The sequence below is a fragment of the Musca vetustissima genome, unplaced genomic scaffold (assembly GCF_032173495.1).
Source record: "Musca vetustissima isolate MV318-11 ecotype Yass unplaced genomic scaffold, APGP_CSIRO_Mvet_v1 utg4831, whole genome shotgun sequence".
Taxonomy (NCBI): Eukaryota; Metazoa; Arthropoda; class Insecta; order Diptera; family Muscidae; genus Musca; species Musca vetustissima.
In genome coordinates, this window is record NW_026876944.1 from 88,645 (window position 1) to 108,501 (window position 19,857).

General features: G+C 38.3%; 1 protein-coding gene across 1 annotated transcript in view; it reads right to left on the reverse strand.

Moving 5' to 3' along the window:
* LOC133321474 (sodium/hydrogen exchanger 3-like) overlaps positions 1 to 19,857 on the reverse strand; it is a 115,368-nt gene that overhangs the window by 85,196 nt on the left and 10,315 nt on the right. Inside the window, exon 2 of the mRNA XM_061530565.1 lies at positions 5,016 to 5,328. Within this exon, the coding sequence (XP_061386549.1) occupies positions 5,016 to 5,328 (313 nt within the window). The remainder of the gene's footprint in view (positions 1 to 5,015; positions 5,329 to 19,857) is intronic.

Sequence of the window (19,857 nt, forward strand, 5' to 3'; positions counted from 1 at the left end):
TCGGACGGGGCCGAACCCCCAAAATACCAAAAAATTGGGGTACCGTTATATGGGGACTACCAGAAAAACTAGAGCTATATTTATAATTTTTAGTGGAGTAATTTGGTACCCAATAAGAACCCAATGTACAAAATTTCAGAGAATTCAGTTATAAAACAAGCCCAAGAACCCAAAAATACCGAAAATTGGGGTACCCTTATTGGGGGCTATCCGAAAAAATGGACATTTATTTTTAATTTTTGGTAGGGAGATTTGCTACCCAATGAGAACACAAAGTACCAAATTTCAGCAAATTCGGTCGAAAAATGCTATCAAAACCCCCAAAATACCGAAAATTGGGGGTAATCTTATATGGGGGCTATCCGAAAAAATTGACCTTTATTTATAATTTTTGGTAGGGAGATTTGCTACCCAATAAGAACTCAATGTACCAAATTTCAGCGAATTCAGTTAAAAAACGCGCTCAAGAACCTCAAAATACCGAAAATTTGGGGGTACCCTTATATGGGGGCTATCCGGAAAAATTGACCTTTATTTATAATTTTTGGTAGAGAGATTTGCTACCCAATAAGAACTCAAAGTACCAAATTTCAGCGAATTCAGTTAAAAAACGCGCTCAAGAACCTCAAAATACCGAAAATTTTGGGGTACCCTTATATGGGAGCTATGCCTAAACGTGGACCGATTTTCTCCAATTTCAATAGGTTTCGTCCTTGGGCCAATTAAGTGACCTGTGCCAAATTTCATCCAAATCGGATCATAAATGCGACCTGTACTTTGTTAACAAAAATACATGGACGGACGGACGGACAGACAGACGGACATGCATAAATCGACTCAGAAAGTGATTCTATGCATATTCTCAAAAGGAACCATGGGTCTATCTCGATTATTTTTGCCTGTTACAAACATATGCACAAAGACATAATACCCTGTACCACAGCGTGGTGAAGGGTATAAAAATAGCGCCTAAAAGTATACATCATACACTTAATAAAATAGAAAATGAGTAGCATGTATAAAGATCAATCCAGTGATATAATATATTCATTAGATCAGTCCTCTGTTGCTGAGAAAGTTTTTTTTATAGAAAACAGTAACAGAGATTTTTTTTTTAGAAAGAAATCAGTTCCCTGTGACAGGTATTTTGACACCACTTCTTGGAAACGGAAACAGTTGTCATAAGAAAATAAAAAATAGTACTCAACGATGGAGGAATTGTCTCCACAAACCGGTACTAACGATTGAAGATTTTTCTATACATAAAGAAAAAGTTCACATTTTTCCATGGATTCTTCTGGTCCATATTTGATGTCAGAAAATTAAATTTTTACGAAAAATTAATTGACCGCTTATAAAATCATTATCATTCGCATATACTAGTATTGCGCCTAAAAGTAAACATCACACATTAATCAAAAATAAGAAAGGAGTTATTTGGGAAAGTTTTCCAACGGAAAAGGGTAAATTCTGAATAGGAATTGTCTCTATAAAAACGGTAATATGTTGAATGAAATTTTAAAATTGGTGTTCATCAGCTAAAAATTTTTGTTTTTATTTGAGCAAATTGTTATTAAGCCTAAAAATATGCAGCACACTACATAAATACATGTTGAATATATTAATAACTATGATATTTTTTGATCTATCGGAACCCTTCAATACCGAACGAGGATTCAGACAAGGTGACAGTTTGTCGTGTGATCTTTTTAACATCCTGCTGGAAAAGGTCATACGAGATGCAAAGATGAACAGAAATGACACACTGTACACCAAACAACACATGTTAGCCGTCTATGCCGATGACATCGATACAATTGGTCGAACATTGCGAGCGGTAACAACCACATTTGAACAATTTGAAAAGGAGTCTGCCAAATTGGGCCTGGCAGTAAACGGTGAGAAGACCAATCTGATGGTATCAACGCGCAAGATGTGTTGAACGAAAGTTCGGTCACAAGCCAGCTAAGTAAGAAAGGAAGTAAGATTTCTAAAATCTGACTGATATTTTTCTGAATTATTCAATTTCATATTCACGTGCATTGATTCGGTCATCTGTTACGAAAACAACTAGTCTTTAGCAAAGAAAATAAACTATTTAATCATGTACCCATTATTTATTCGAAACGCCTAAAAGTATACATCACACATAAAAACAATTGTTGGACAATACCCTAATTTAATTTAACGATTAAATCGATTCCTTTTTATTCCTCTTTTTATACCACATAGATTGCGCAAGATATGAATCAGATATTATCGGTTAATAACGCACCTAAAAATATGCAGCACACATCATAAAAAATTGTTTCAAATCACAATAACTGAGTAAATACTGACATAAATTGGAGATTCTATAGCTCAGGCAAAGAAAATTCAAACTTCTCAGTCATTGAGGGTTCCTAGCTATCATCAAACCATCTAATAAATTTATTCCCATTTTTTATTTTATTTTTTGGTTTGCTGGTATCCTCTTCCCGCCCTCTTCTCCGTCGATTATATTTCGAAAAGTAAACTAATATGATAGAATTTATTTCTTTGTTATTGTTTATCTTTGTATGCTAATTATTTTTTTCTCTTCAAAACTTTTCAATGAGAGACTATGTGATGTCATTTATTACTAAGCCCTTGGCCTCAAAATTTTGGGGGTTGGGATTTTAATTTGTAATTCAACAAAACCAATACAATAAATTCCGAACAAATAATTTGTTTGTTGTTTGTCAAATATTTTCTTGTCTTCAAGGACTTGAGGGCTTTTCTGTTGTCCATGAAATTCATTGACATTGACAACAGACAATCCCATCATCATCATCATCGCCTACACCTAAGACTGGGGCCATGACCAGCTAGCGAATACCAGCACTTTGCAATTCTGTTCGACTTGGCCATGTTTGTTTTTGTTCTACTAGGTAGGACTCACAAAATGCTCGTCCTTAACAAAGACATTATTTATTATTTGAATAAGTGTTGCTAGAGTAACACACGAACAACAACAGCAACAACTACACTTCATTGTCTTTGGCTCCTTTTATTTTCTTCAGTTTTGTACTTTCAAGGATAAGTACAAAATGCCACCCAATAGAAGAGACAACAAAACTTTATTTACCCTGCCATTCGGAATTGGACATTTGGGCAAAAGGGGAGAAAGATTTCACTTTTGAAAGTAACAAAAAAAATATTTCTGTGTGCGTGTGTTTGCCTTTATTTTAGCCAAGGTCATTACTAATGTTGTTGGCTGTGAAATTTCTCGATTTAATGTATGGTTCGGTTCGTTTTTTGTTCGTCGTCTGTTGTAAATTAGATAATAAATTTACTTATTTTTTTTTTGTTCTTCATTTACTTTGTACTTGACATTCTGTGTTTTTTTTTCAGTTTCGAAGTCCTTTCATTTCTCTGGTTCAGAAAAATTTATTATTGATATTATGGCCATAAACACAATAGGCTAATTCCTTTGCCAAGGCCAATATTTAAATTGTCCATAAAAATAAAAATATTGGCATATTTTTATTGACGAGCCTTTCCACTTATTCTTCTAAAATAACAGCTAATACGAAATCTGAATATTTTCCTTTTTTATTTTGGCTTTTTTTATTTATGCCTTGGAGCCAAAGCATAGCTACAATTATGGAAATACTACTCAATTGTTTGTTTTGTGAATGTGTGGTGCATACTTTTAGGCGCAATATTATGCTAAAACATCTGATTCGTGTCTATTGTAATCTCAGTATTTCAAAAACGAGCATATATTAGCTAGAATAAATATTTACATTTATAATGTGGAAATTGTAGAGACTTGTTTTAATGTGTGATGCATACTTTTAGGCTCAGGAAAAACGAGTTGCATACAAAAGGGAACTACACCCATAATAATCAACCTTTGGTTGCTAAAAATTATCTGTAACTATTTTCAATGGTCCCAAATTCAAGCATTTTTCGAAAATTCCTAAGGATACTGATTTTTTTTTCTATACAACAAAGTGGCTTTCCCCAAGGTCTTGAATTTTGTTATATATAAAAAACTCAGCACATAAGTCTCCTGAATTATTTACAAAAAAAGCCTCAGTGTCCAAGGGTTCCGAATTTTTCTATAGAAAAAAGATCAGAGAATTAAATTAAATTAAAAATTCTATAGAAAAAATTCAAGACCCTTGGGTCGGCGGTTTTTCTCTATAGAAAAAAATTCAAGACCCTTGGATTGGATTGTTTTTTCGGCAGTTTTTTTCTATAAAAAAATTAAAGACCCTTGGGTCGGCGTTTTTTCTATAGAAAAAAATTCAAAACCCTTGGTTCGGCGGTTTTTTCTATAGAAAAAAATGCAAGACCCTTGGGTCGGCGGACCCTTGATCGGCGGTTTTTTTTTCTATAGAAAACAAATTCAAGAACCTTGGCGGTTTTTTCCTATAGAAAAAATTCAAGACCCTTGGGACGTCGGTTTTTTTTTCTATAGAAAAAATTCAAGACCCTTAGGTCGGCGGTTATTTTTCTATAGAAAAAAATTCAAGACCCTTGGGTCGGCGGTTATCTTTCTATAGAAAAAAATTCAAGACCCTTGGGTCGGCGGTTTTTTTTTCTATAGAAAAAAATTCAAGACCCTTGGGTCGGCGGTTTTTTCTATAGAAAAAAATTCATGACCCTTGGGTCGAGGTATTTTTCTATAGAAAAAAATTCAGGACCCTTGGGTCGGAGTTTTTTTCTATAGAAAAAAATTCAGGTCCCTTGGGTCGGACTGTTTTTTTTATAGAAAAAAATTCAAGACCCTTGGGTCGCCGATTTTTTTCTATAGAAAAAAATTCAAGATCCTTGGGTCGGCGATTTTTTTCTATAGAAAAAAATTCAAGACCCTTGGGTCGGCGATTTTTTTCTATAGAAAAAAATTCAGGACCTAAATTTTTCTCTACAGAAAAAGTATCGGAATTTTTTCTTTAGACAAAGTAGCGATTTTTTTATTTGCATTAAAAAGATTTTGAAAAAGCTTTGTTCCCTTTAAATTTTTAAAATCTCTTTTTTGTACTCACCAATCTTTGCTATACTGGCCGACAATATCCATACACCAATAATGAATGGTGTCTTAACTCTATCGAATTCAACCTGAGCCAATGGATAACGTTCATGGCCCCCACTATGACCGCCATCATCATCACCATGATCATTATGGTCACCACCATCGTTGTCGTCGGAACGTGGCACCGGGTGACCTCCTGTCGTTGATGATTTAATATCATTTCCTGCTGCTGCCTGAGGTTCGCCACTACCAATGTATTTTTGTTGTTTTATGGCATTGCCGTTAACACTTTCCGGTGGTAGAGCGGTATTCGATGCTGGTAAAGACTGATAAGGAAGAAAAAAAAAACGAAAAAATATAATCAGTTAATTATTTTTATTATCGAATGTTAAAGGGGGGAATATTTTATGACTACATCGAAATTAATGAGTTATTTATGATTGGGGTGATTTTCGTAGAAATTCTTGTGAATTTATGGTTCCATAATGTAGGGGGTTATTCGATGTATGGAATTTTAATGGTATCTATTTGGGGACATTCCAATATTATTGATGGTAGCTTCGAATACCTTAACCCAACGCCATTTTACATATAAAAAATTCACCATTTTGGGCTCTTAAAATTTAATTTCCTCCCTCCCTCGTTCCTTCATATATCCTCAATCGGAAAATTATGTATTCCGCCTTTCATAGCAGGTGGCTTTTCATTTGTATAAACACTTAAAATTCAGAAGAAAATGAAAAGCTTTTCATTCAAATGCATGGCAGGACATTAAGGCCAATATTATCTCAGCATTAGCATTTAAATATCCTAGACACACACACACAATTTTACCCACACATATATAACCATCCTGCAGCCATCTGAATGGCATATTAAAAGTAATTTTCTAAAGTGATGGCAGCTGTTCAGGACGACTCATTTGCTTAATGCAAATTTTTATGAGAAAAAATCAGGACCCTTAGAACCATTAATTTTTAAAATAGAAAAAATTCAGGACACTTAGGACTGAAATTTTTTCTACAGAACTTTTTACCATAGAAAAGAATTTAGGACCCTTAGCTCTGCTCCTTTTTTCTGTAGAAAAAAATTTAAGACCCTTATGTCCGCAACTTTTCCTAAAAAAAATCAAGACACTTAGGTCCGCAACTTTTTTCTAAACAAAAAATTCAGGATCATTTTTTCTAAAAATAAATTCAGGACCCTTAGGTCCGCAACTTTTTTCTAAAAAAAAAAATCAGAAACCTTAGGTCCGCAACTTTTTTCTAAAAAAAAAAATCAGGACCCTTAGGTCCGCAACTTTTTTCTATAGAAATAAATTCAGGACCATTAGGTTCGCAACTTTTTTCTATAGAAAAAAAAGATCAGGACCCTTTGTTCCGCAACTTTTTTTTATAGAAAAAAAATTCAGGACCATTAGGGTCGCAACTTTTTTCTATAGAAATAATCATTCAGGGCCCTCACGTCCGCAACTTTTTTCTACAGAAAAAAATCATTCAGGATCCTTAGGTCCGCAACTTTTTTCTATAGAAAAAATTCAGGACCCTTAGGTCCGTAACTTTTGTCTGTAGAAAAAAATTCAGGACCCTTGGGACGGAACTTGGGAAGGAACATTTTTCTATTGTAAAAAAAATTCAGGATCCTTGGGACGGAACTTTTTTCTATAAAAAAAATTCAGGACCCTTGAAAATTAACATTTTGAAATAGAAAAAAAATCAATAAAGGCCAAAGAACAATATTGCTACCTACCACCCGGTCCGTCTGTCTGTCAGGCCTGTCAGCCATTCCAACAACAAAATTACCATAAAAACAACAAAATTATCATCAAGGTAGAACCAGAAAAAAAAAATTCGAATTGAAATTCCGTTGTTTGTTTTCCAATTGATAATGGCTCCATAGCAATGGTTATGATGAGGTTTGTTTGATAATGATGGGTTGTCTGTCTGCCTGCCTCTCTGTCCGATTGTCTCCTCTGGAGGCATCGAAATTGCTATGACAATAACATACAATGTTCCAACAGCAGCACCTACTACTGTCTGCGAAATTCTGCGAAAAAATATATTTATCTGATTGTCTGTCTGCTTGACAGTCCTCCAACCTGCCTCCCGGACTTTCGAACCATCGAGCCATACATTTGCTTCCATTTCAAATGGGTCTGTCTTTCCTAGTTTTTTGTTGATATTGACACTGTATTTACTGCCATAACTAGAGCGCGTTCGTTGGTTGTTGTTGCGCGTTGTTGTTGTTGTTGGGAGCTTCGAAAATAACACTATTGTAACCAAATTAAATGCAAACAAATGCGACGAGAACGACGTCGAATAACATCATCAGACCAAACAAGACGCCAATAAAAATTTAACCGTAACAAGGTAAATAGAAAACGAAGATAGGGACAGATATCAGAAACAAAGTCAACAACAACAACTTCTACAACACCTAAAACGAATGTCTTGCTAATTGGTAGAGGAAATAAGGAAACTTCGACAGGGCGAATTATAGGAAAAATGAACCTACAGTCCGACCCAAGGGTCTTGAATTTTTTTCTATAGAAAAAACAGTCCGACCCAAGGGTCTTGAATTTTTTTCTATAGAAAAAACAGTCCGACCCAAGGGTCTTGAATTTTTTTCTATAGAAAAAACACCTCAACGCGAGGTTGACGAATTTTTTTCTATAGAAAAAAATTCCGACCCAAGGGTCTTGAATTTTTTTCTATAGAAAAAATTCAAGACCCAAGGGTCTTGAATTTTTTTCTATAGAAAAAAATTCAAGACCCTTGGGTCGGCGATTTTTTTCTATAGAAAAAAATTCAAGACCCTTGGTTCGGACTGTTTCTTCTATAGAAACAAATTCAAGACCCTTGGGTCGGCATTTTTTTCTATAGAAAAAAATTCAGAAAAAAATCGCCGACCCAAGGGTCTTGAATTTTTTTTATAGAAAAAAATCGATTCCCAAGGTCTTGAATTTTTTTCTATAGAAAAAAATCGCCGACCCAAGGGTCTTGAATTTTTTTCTATAGAAAAAAATCGCCGACCCAAGGGTCTTGAATTTTTTTCTATAGAAAAAAATCGCCGACCCAAGGGTCTTGAATTTTTTTCTATAAAAAAATCGCCGACCAAGGGTCTTGAATTTTTTTTATAAAAAAAACAGTTTGTTGTTGTTGTGACCCTTGGGTCGGCGATTTTTTTCTATAGAAAAAAACAGCCGACCCAAGGGTCTTGAATTTTTTCTATACAAAAAAACAACCCAAGGGTCTTGAATTTTTTTCTATAGAAAAAAACAGCCGACCCAAGGGTCTTGAATTTTTTTCTATAGAAAATAACAGCCGACCCAAGGGTCTTGAATTTTTTTCTATAGAAAAAAACAGCCGACCCAAGGGTCTTGAATTTTTTTCTATAGAAAAAAACAGCCGACCCAAGGGTCTTGAATTTTTTTCTATAGAAAAAAACAGCCGACCCAAGGGTCTTGAATTTTTTTCTATAGAAAAAAACAGCCGACCCAAGGGTCTTGAATTTTTTTCTATAGAAAAAAACAGCCGACCCAAGGGTCTTGAATTTTTTTCTATAGAAAAAAACAGCCGACCCAAGGGTCTTGAATTTTTTTCTATAGAAAAAAACAGCCGACCCAAGGGTCTTGAATTTTTTTCTATAGAAAAAAACAGCCGACCCAAGGGTCTTGAATTTTTTTCTATAGAAAAAAACAGCCGACCCAAGGGTCTTGAATTTTTTTCTATAGAAAAAAACAGCCGACCCAAGGGTCTTGAATTTTTTTCTATAGAAAAAAACAGCCGACCCAAGGGTCTTGAATTTTTTTCTATAGAAAAAAACAGCCGACCCAAGGGTCTTGATTTTTTTTCTATAGAAAAAAATCGCCGACCCAAGGGTCTTGAATTTTTTTTCTATAGAAAAAAACAGCCGACTCAAGGGTCTTGAATTTTTTTCTATAGAAAAAAACAGCCGACAAAGGGGTCTTGAATTTTTTCCTAAGGAAAAAAGCCTCATTCTCAAGAGTCGTAATTTGTTTTCTATTGAAAAACCTTAGTCCCAAGTTTTCTGAATGATGTTTTCTATGAAAAATATGTCGCTTTCAAATTCCCCTGTCAAATCCATGCCGATTTAATTTTCCATAATTTAATTCTGTGACAAATTACAACAATAATTTTTTATATGATTTGAACGAATGTTTGTTAAACAAAACACCAAATGGGGGATTTGTGTAAATAATACATGTGAGGGTTTGTTGTTGTTGTGATATTGTCCACTTTGTTGTTGTATTTTATTTTTTCAAACAATGCAAAATAATCCAAAGTAATTTGTTGGCCATTTTGTCATCGCCGTTCGTATGTCGCGCACACACATGGTCGGCAATGTCATAGGCGCCTCTCCGCCTTTACGAACAATTGAATTCGTCGGGTAAATGATTGAATTGAAACGAAAGTGAATGAATGGACATGCATCAGTGTCGGACTAGACACTGAAACACCAAGTGACCACCATCAGCAGCAGCCACAGATAGATAGGTAGGCAGTCATAAAATGGACAGACAAATGGACGCAGCAATTCATGCCAGCCGTTCACCCAAATGTCAAATTGTTTCGCATTGTTCACAGATGTGTGTAACAACATGACAACAACAACAATACAAACAACAGCAATAGTAACAAAAAAAAAACCAAAACAAACAAACCAACACGCAAACAAATTAAATTTGCACTCTCGCTCGCTACAGGTATGAATTAAAAAAAAAAAAAGTATATTGGGATGACAATTTTGATGGCAATTGGCTCTCGAATTATTTTGTATGGAAAAAAAGGGGGAAAAAATGGGTGTCGAATTTTTTTCTATAGAAAAAAATGGGAGTCGAATTTTTTTCTATAGAAAAAAATGGGAGTCGAATTGTTTTCTGTAGAAAAAATATGGGTCTCGAACTGTTTTCTACAGAAAAAATATGGGACTCGATTGTTTTTCTATAGAAACAAAATATGGGTCTCGATTTTTTTCTATAGAAAGAAAAGATGGGTCTCGAATTTTTTTCTATAGAAAGAAAAGATGGGTCTCGAATTTTTTTCTATAGAAAAAAATGGGTGTCGATTTTTTTTCCTCCCTTCAACTAGGAGAAATATGGGTCTCGAATTTTTTACTATAGAAACAAAATATAGGTCTCGAATTTTTTTCTATAGAAAAAATGGGTCTCGAAGTTATTTATGGACATGTTTATGTAGTAAAATATTATGGGTCGCATGTTATATGCTCCCTTTAGCTCGAATTAGGAATTTTTCTATAGAAAAAATCGAGACCAGTTAATGAACTTTTTTTCTATAGAAAGCTAATTGAGGCCTGATTGAACGAGATTTTTTTCTATAGAAAACAAATTCAGGCCTCTGCCAATGAGGCTATGTTTCTATAGAAAAAAATCGAGGCCTCAGTTAATGAGGATGTTTCTATAGAAAAAGAGTTAATGAGACTTGTTTCAATAAAAAAAATCGATGCCTCAGTTCAATGGAGGCCCTGTTAATGAGTTTTTTTTTATGGAACAAATTGAGGGCCAAGTAATGAGGGGCTCTATTTTCTAAGGGAAAAATGGGTCTCGAATGTTTTTCCATACAGTCTCCCTGCAGCTTGGGTACAAAATATCCATTCGGAGTCTATGAAGACTGCCTTCAGCTCTAATATAGAGACACCTTCGATTCATCTATAGATACTCCCACTAGCTATATATATAAAATCCATGCGGCTCGTCTATAAAGATACTCTGGGCTTAAAATTTAATATAGCTCCATTAGAGATATTCCGTAGATAAAGTTTCCCTCCAGCCAGTTATAATGACTCCCTTCATCTTAAATATAAAGACTTCCTTAAGTCAATCTTAAGCATCCTATCATCTCCACTAAAAAGGACTCCCTTTAGCTCGCCTATAAAGGCTATCTTCAGCTCGTCTACAAACACTGCCTTCAGTTCACCAAAGATGCTCCCTTCAGTTCGCCTCGCTTATAAAGGCTCCCTTCAGCTCGCCTCGCTTATAAAGGCTCCCTTCAGCTCGCCTCGCCTATAAAGACTCCCTTCCCCGCCTATAAGGGCTCCCTTCAGCTCGCCTATAATGGCTCCATTCAGCTTGCGTATAAAGGCTCCCTTCAGTTCGCCTATAAAGGCTCCCTTCAGCTCGCCTATAAAGGCTCCCATCAGCTTGCCTATAAAGGCTCCCTTCAGCTCGCCTATAAAGGCTCCCATCAGCTCGCCTATAAAGGCTCCCATCAGCTCGCCTATAAAGGCTCCCATTAGCTCGCCTATAAAGGCTCCCATCAGCTCGCCTATAAAGGCTCCCATCAGCTCGCCTACAAAGGCTCCCATCAGCTCGCCATGTCCGTGAAGATAAATTTAAAATTTAACTAGCAAAGACACAAACCACCAAACTTTTTCGCTGGTTCACATAGGGTTAAGACAGAGAGAGTGAGAGAATGCGAAATTGCAGAACTAAATCGAGAGAGAGAGAAAGTGTGAGCGTAACTGAGAATGTGCCACAATTTGCAGAACAGAATTGTGCGCAGTATGTGAGCGTATTTGACAATGCGCCACCAATTTGCAGAACTAAATTGCGGCCGGCCTTATGCAAATTTCATATAAAATACCCCATTGTAAAAAAATGAAGAAGGGTTCGGGGTTGAGGGGGGCTCAAACGAAAGGTCTAAGAGTGTACTTTCAGAATATGTGGACCATATAGGCAAAAAGAGTTTCGGAGATGGGAATTTTTCCGATTTTCTGAAAATGTTTAGGGTGACTTTAGGAAAATTTCCGATAAAATGGGCCACTGTAAAAAAATGAAGAAGGGTTCGGGGTTGAGGGGGGGCTCAAACGAAAGATCTAAGAGTGTACTTTCAGAATATGTGGACCATATAGGCAAAAAGAGTTTCGGAGATGGGAATTTTTCCGATTTTCTTAAAATGTTTAGGGTGACTTTAGGAAAATTTCCGATAAAATGGGCCACTGTAAAAAAATGAAGAAGGGTTCGGGGTTGAGGGGGGGCTCAAACGAAAGGTCTAAGAGTGTACTTTCAGAATATGTGGACCATATATGCAAAAAGAATTTCGGAGATGGGAATTTTTCCGATTTTCTGAAAATGTTTAGGGTGACTTTAGGAAAATTTCCGATAAAATGGGCCACTGTAAAAAAATGAAGAAGGGTTCGGGGTTGAGGGGGGGCTCAAACGAAAAGTCTAAGAATGTACTTTCAGAATATGTGGACCATATAGGCAAAAAGAGTTTCGGAGATGGGAATTTTTCCGATTTTCTGAAAATCGGAATAATTCCCATCTCCGAAACTCTTTTTGCCTATATGGTCCACATATTCTGAAAGTACACTCTTAGACCTTTCGTTGGACCCCCCCCTCAACCCCGAACCCTTCTTCATTTTTTTACAGTGGCCCATTTTATCGGAAATTTTCCTAAAGTCACCCTAAACATTTTAAGAAAATCGGAAAAATTCCCATCTCCGAAACTCTTTTAGCCTATATGGTCCACATATTCTGAAAGTACACTCTTAGACCTTTCGTTTGAGCCCCCCCTCAACCCCGAACCCTTCTTCATTTTTTTACAGTGGCCCATTTTATCGGAAATTTTCCTAAAGTCACCCTAAACATTTTCAGAAAATCGGAAAAATTCCCATCTCCGAAACTCTTTTTGCCTATATGGTCCACATATTCTGAAAGTACACTCTTAGATCTTTCGTTTGAGCCCCCCCTCAACCCCGAACCCTTCTTCATTTTTTTACAGTGGCCCATTTTATCGGAAATTTTCCTAAAGTCACCCTAAACATTTTAAGAAAATCGGAAAAATTCCCATCTCCGAAACTCTTTTTGCCTATATGGTCCACATATTCTGAAAGTACACTCTTAGATCTTTCGTTTGAGCCCCCCCTCAACCCCGAACCCTTCTTCATTTTTTTACAGTGGCCCATTTTATCGGAAATTTTCCTAAAGTCACCCTAAACATTTTAAGAAAATCGGAAAAATTCCCATCTCCGAAACTCTTTTTGCCTATATGGTCCACATATTCTGAAAGTACACTCTTAGACCTTTCGTTTGAGCCCCCCCTCAACCCCGAACCCTTCTTCATTTTTTTACAGTGGCCCATTTTATCGGAAATTTTCCTAAAGTCACCCTAAACATTTTAAGAAAATCGGAAAAATTCCCATCTCCGAAACTCTTTTTGCCTATATGGTCCACATATTCTGAAAGTACACTCTTAGATCTTTCGTTTGAGCCCCCCCTCAACCCCGAACCCTTCTTCATTTTTTTACAGTGGCCCATTTTATCGGAAATTTTCCTAAAGTCACCCTAAACATTTTCAGAAAATCGGAAAAATTCCCATCTCCGAAACTCTTTTTGCCTATATGGTCCACATATTCTGAAAGTACACTCTTAGACCTTTCGTTTGAGCCCCCCCTCAACCCCGAACCCTTCTTCATTTTTTTACAGTGGCCCATTTTATCGGAAATTTTCCTAAAGTCACCCTAAACATTTTCAGAAAATCGGAAAAATTCCCATCTCCGAAATTCTTTTTGCCTATATGGTCCACATATTCTGAAAGTACACTCTTAGACCTTTCGTTTGAGCCCCCCCCTCAACCCCGAACCCTTCTTCATTTTTTTACAGTGGCCCATTTTATCGGAAATTTTCCTAAAGTCACCCTAAACATTTTAAGAAAATCGGAAAAATTCCCATCTCCGAAACTCTTTTTGCCTATATGGTCCACATATTCTGAAAGTACACTCTTAGATCTTTCGTTTGAGCCCCCCCTCAACCCCGAGCCCTTCTTCATTTTTTTACAGTGGCCAATTTTATCGGAAATTTTCCTAAAGTCACCCTAAACATTTTCAGAAAATCGGAAAAATTCCCATCTCCGAAACTCTTTTTGCCTATATGGTCCACATATTCTGAAAGTACACTCTTAGACCTTTCGTTTGAGCCCCCCCTCAACCCCGAACCCTTCTTCATTTTTTTACAGTGGCCCATTTTATCGGAAATTTTCCTAAAGTCACCCTAAACATTTTCAGAAAATCGGAAAAATTCCCATCTCCGAAATTCTTTTTGCCTATATGGTCCACATATTCTGAAAGTACACTCTTAGACCTTTCGTTTGAGCCCCCCCCTCAACCCCGAACCCTTCTTCATTTTTTTACAGTGGCCCATTTTATCGGAAATTTTCCTAAAGTCACCCTAAACATTTTCAGAAAATCGGAAAAATTCCCATCTCCGAAATTCTTTTTGCCTATATGGTCCACATATTCTGAAAGTACACTCTTAGACCTTTCGTTTGAGCCCCCCCTCAACCCCGAACCCTTCTTCATTTTTTTACAATGGGGTATTTTATATGAAATTTGCATAAGGCCGGCCGCAATTTAGTTCTGCAAATTGGTGGCGCATTGTCAAATACGCTCACATACTGCGCACAATTCTGTTCTGCAAATTGTGGCACATTCTCAGTTACGCTCACACTTTCTCTCTCTCTCTAGATTTAGTTCTGCAATTTCGCATTCTCTCACTCTCTCTGTCTTAACCCTATGTGAACCAGCGAAAAAGTTTGGTGGTTTGTGTCTTTGCTAGTTAAATTTTAAATTTATCTTCACGGACATTCAGCTCGCCTATAAAGGCTCCCATCAGCTCGCCTATAAAGGCTCCCATCAGCTCGCCTATAAAGGCTCCCATCAGCTCACCTATAAAGGCTCCCATCAGCTCGCCTATAAAGGCTCCCATCAGCTCGCCTATAAAGGCTCCCATCAGCTCGCCTATAAAGGATCCATTCACCAAATCTATAGAGACTCCCATCAGTCCTATGTAGAGACTATTAAACCTATATTTTTTTAATCTCTTGCTCCTGGTAGTCTCGGTGATCCCTCGCAGACTGAATCTCTCAGTGTTGGCCATCCCTATTGAGCGAAGTAACTGATATCGTGTGCGTAGATATGGAACATATGTTCTATGTCATATGTGTCCTCCGTCAAATGTGGAGCCGTGAAAAAAACAACAACAACAAAAATTGTACCCAACGAAATGAGATATGAAGGTAAGTTATATGTCAGGCGAGGTGTATGTCTGTCCCGCAGTAGGTTATGTGTCGTTCGCTATTTATTTTTAAATAATTATAAATAAAAAAACTTTTTATTAGACCCCAAAATATATAAATATCAACCCCCGATTTTCCATTATCGATTTGAGTGAATAAAACAAAAAAAAACTTTTTCCATTTGCCCCTAATAACACGATTCGTATGTGGAACAAAAGTTTTCCTCGTTTTCGCAGTTAAGGTCATTACAACAATGTTCTGAGGATGGATGTCGTCGTAAACAGAATTTCCAATTTTTCAATATAACAACAAAACCAACAAGAGTAACAAAAAGAAGAAGAGGAAGAACAAGAACAACACTTTTGATTATGTAAAATACATGCATGTTCATTTGATGGGTGGAAACGATGGTGGGGGCGAACTTTTTTAATGCATAGAATTCCAATTCGATTTTAAATGTCAAAGGTGGATTAAACACGAGGAGGTCGTTAAAGGTTCCAATGACTATGGTAGAAGCATTGGGCGGATGTGGAAATATTGGGTTTCGAACCTGCGGAGGGACATAGAAAACACCTCCAAATAAAAACTATTTTAAAAGCTCGCCTATAGAGGCTGCCTTCAGCTCTCCTATAGAGGCTACCTTCAGCTATCCTATAGAGGCTGCCTTAAGCTCTCCTATAGGTGTTCCTTTCAGCCCGCTCCCTTCAGCTGGCCAATAGAGGCTCCCTTCAGCTCGCCTATAGAGGCTCCCTTCAGCCCTTCTATAGAGGTAGCCTTCAACTTGCCTTTAGAGGCCGCCTTCAGCTCGCCTATAGAGACCGCCTTCAACTTGCCTTTAGAGGCCGCCTTCAGCTCGCCTATAGAGGACGCGCCTTCAGCTCGCATATAGAGGCCGCTTTCAGCTCGCCTATAGAGGCCGCCTTCAGCTCGGCTATAGAGGCCGCCTTCAGCTCGCCTATAGAGGCCGCCTTCAGCTCGCCTATAGAGGCCGCCTTCAGCTCGCCTATAGAGGCTCATTTCAGCTCGCCTATAGAGGCTCATTTCAGCTCGCCTATAGAGGCTCATTTCAGCTCGCCTATAGAGGCCGCCTTCAGCTCGCCTATAGAGGCCACCTTCAGCTCGCCTATAGAGGCCACCTTCAGCTCGCCTATAGAGGCTCACTTCAGCTCGCCTATAGAGGCCGCCTTCAGCTCGCCTATAGAGGCTCACTTCAGCTCGCCTATAGAAGCTCACTTCAGCTCGCCTATAGAGACTCACTTCAGCTCGCCTATAGAAGCTCACTTCAGCTCTCCTATAGAGACTCATTTCAGCTCGCCTATAGAGGCTCATTTCAGCTCGCCTATAGAGGCTCATTTCAGCTCTCCTATAGAGACTCATTTCAGCTCGCCTATAGAGGCTCATTTCAGCTCGCCTATAGAGGCTCATTTCAGCTCTCCTATAGAGACTCATTTCAGCTCGCCTATAGAGGCCGCTTTCAGCTCGCCTATAGAGGCTCATTTAAGCTCACCTATAGAGGCTCATTTAAGCTCACCTATAGAGGCTCATTTAAGCTCACCTATAGAGGCTCATTTCAGTTCGCCTATAGAGGCTCATTTCAGTTCGCCTATAGAGGCTCCCTTCAGCCCTTCTATAGAGGTAGCCTTCAACTTGCCTTTAGAGGCCGCCTTCAGCTCGCCTATAGAGACCGCCTTCAACTTGCCTTTAGAGGCCGCCTTCAGCTCGCCTATAGAGGACGCCTTCAGCTCGCATATAGAGGCCGCTTTCAGCTCGCCTATAGAGGCCGCCTTCAGCTCGGCTATAGAGGCCGCCTTCAGCTCGCCTATAGAGGCCGCCTTCAGCTCGCCTATAGAGGCCGCCTTCAGCTCGCCTATAGAGGCTCATTTCAGCTCGCCTATAGAGGCTCATTTCAGCTCGCCTATAGAGGCTCATTTCAGCTCGCCTATAGAGGCCGCCTTCAGCTCGCCTATAGAGGCCACCTTCAGCTCGCCTATAGAGGCCACCTTCAGCTCGCCTATAGAGGCCACCTTCAGCTCGCCTATAGAGGCCACCTTCAGCTCGCCTATAGAGGCCACCTTCAGCTCGCCTATAGAGGCTCACTTCAGCTCGCCTATAGAGGCCGCCTTCAGCTCGCCTATAGAGGCTCACTTCAGCTCGCCTATAGAAGCTCACTTCAGCTCGCCTATAGAGACTCACTTCAGCTCGCCTATAGAAGCTCACTTCAGCTCTCCTATAGAGACTCATTTCAGCTCGCCTATAGAGGCTCGTTTCAGCTCGCCTATAGAGGCTCATTTCAGCTCTCCTATAGAGACTCATTTCAGCTCGCCTATAGAGGCTCATTTCAGCTCGCCTATAGAGGCTCATTTCAGCTCTCCTATAGAGACTCATTTCAGCTCGCCTATAGAGGCCGCTTTCAGCTCGCCTATAGAGGCTCATTTAAGCTCACCTATAGAGGCTCATTTAAGCTCACCTATAGAGGCTCATTTAAGCTCACCTATAGAGGCTCATTTCAGCTCGCCTATAGAGGCTCATTTCAGTTCGCCTATAGAGGCTCATTTCAGTTCGCCTATAGAGGCTCATTTCAGTTCGCCTATAGAGGCTCATTTCAGTTCGCCTATAGAGGCTCATTTCAGCTCGCCTATAGAGGCTCACTTCAGCTCGCCTATAGAGGCTCACTTCAGCTCGCCTATAGAGGCTCACTTCAGCTCGCCTATAGAGGCTCACTTCAGCTCGCCTATAGAGGCTCACTTCAGCTCGTCATAGAGGCTCACTTCAGCTCGCCTATAGAGGCTCACTTCAGCTCGCCTATAGAGGCTCACTTCAGGTCGCCTATAGAGGCTCACTTCAGGTCGCCTATAGAAACTCCTTCCAGCTTGCCTATAGACGCTCCCTTCAGATATATAAATGTGAAATTTTTGCACATAATATTCACCCTCAGTTAAAATTGAGATTTATGTCAATTTCCTTCATAAATAACAACAACAATTTAGAAAAAAATAGTGTCATATTGGCCAGAACGTCAAATACTCTACCTTGGAATTTTAGTTACAACAAAAACATTCGTAAATGTCACATTAGTTAGGTGTTGTTTTTGTGGTAATTTGTGGAACCAATTTTCCGTTCAGCTCTAAGTTACAGCGGTAATTAAGTTTTTGTAACTACATTTTGTTGCTGTTTTTTAGTTTTTTTTTCCCTAAATCGTCTTTTTTATTTATTTTCAAGTTCATGACAATGCATTTGAGCGTGACAAAAGCAAAAACAAAAAAATAGAAAATAAAACAATAGTAGAAGAAGAAACGGAAAAATTAACAACAATTACCCGAAGGAAGGAATAAATTAGAAATCTTTACTAGAGTTTGCAATATCTCACCGTCCCTTTCCTACCTCCCTAAGTCGTCCCATTTGACAATAACATTTAGCAACGATTTTCGTTCGGTGTAAATTTGTTTGACAGATGATCACGACAATCAGGAAGATAAAGACAGTGTGTGTGTGTGTGTGTGTGGAATGTAATTGACATCAATCATGAATGGACACTTTTTTCAACAACAACAACGGAAAAAATGTGGACTTCGTTACAGGCTGGGAAAATTTGGTAAAGAAAAATAACTTTAATTGGATGAGCATTGATTTTTTTCTAAAATGCAAAATTGTATAGAGAAGTACAACTACTAAGTAGATAACCTCCCAGCAGTCTCTCAGGCTTTCAATACGTTTATAACGAAGTATTGAATATCATCGTGCCAATAAAAAAAAAACTCACCATGTACACAAAGAGTCCCTGGCCATCATCAATAACTTCAGAGGGCCGAAAACCTGCAGTTTTCGATTTATAGATAAATACCATGAACGACTCTTACGCCTTCAATTCTTTCATCGTCCGGATACTTCACCATCCACCATATTTATTTCTAACATAGCTCCACATAGACACCCTTCAGCTAATCCTTCGTAATTTTTATACCCTACACAACTATGTTGTCAGGGTATTATAGCTTTGTGCAGCCCCAAAAGTTTGTAACGCCGCGAAATTCTGGTCCTAGACCCACCTTTAAGTATACCGATTGTCATATCTCGACTAGCTGAGTCGATCTAGACATGTGTGTCCGTCCGTCTGTCCATTATAATTTGTAAACACGATACAGGCCACAGTTATGGACCAATCTTCACGAAATTTTGCATGTAGGATGGGTTCTGGCCAATGAAGACCCCTATTGTTTTTGCAAAAGATCGGTTAATATTTAGGGGATGAAATGGACCAAAAACTTTATTTTTGTCGGTTTTTCTGGTCGCTCCAAAGGCCGCAATTATGGCCCAAACACCGCGAATTTTTGCATGGAGAAGGGTGCCGGGCCAAAGAAACAGCATGCCTTTTTTGATAAAGATCGATCAATATTTAGCGGGTCAAATGGACCCTAACTTTTGTGTGAAAAATGACAAAATTTGTATTCTATGGCGTATATATTTACACCTGAATGGCATAGACCCAAGAGGTGGATAGTATTTCCAAGAGGAGTGGTTGACCTTTAAATTGCTACCAATTATATTTTCATATGTACTCGGATGCGGGAGTTAAACTTAAATATTTACAGGTGCTTACGTATTAATATATTATTCAGAAACCTATTACCACACTGGAGGGCGGAAATATAGCGCTGATCGCTTTGCAATGTTCCATGAGGTTCCAGTTATGGTCAAGGACAACGCCTAAAATGTTAGGTGATGATCAGATAATAATTTTTCACATGAAGTGGACCGAAAACTTAATTATTTGTACTTTTCGAGTCGAAACCGAACATCACA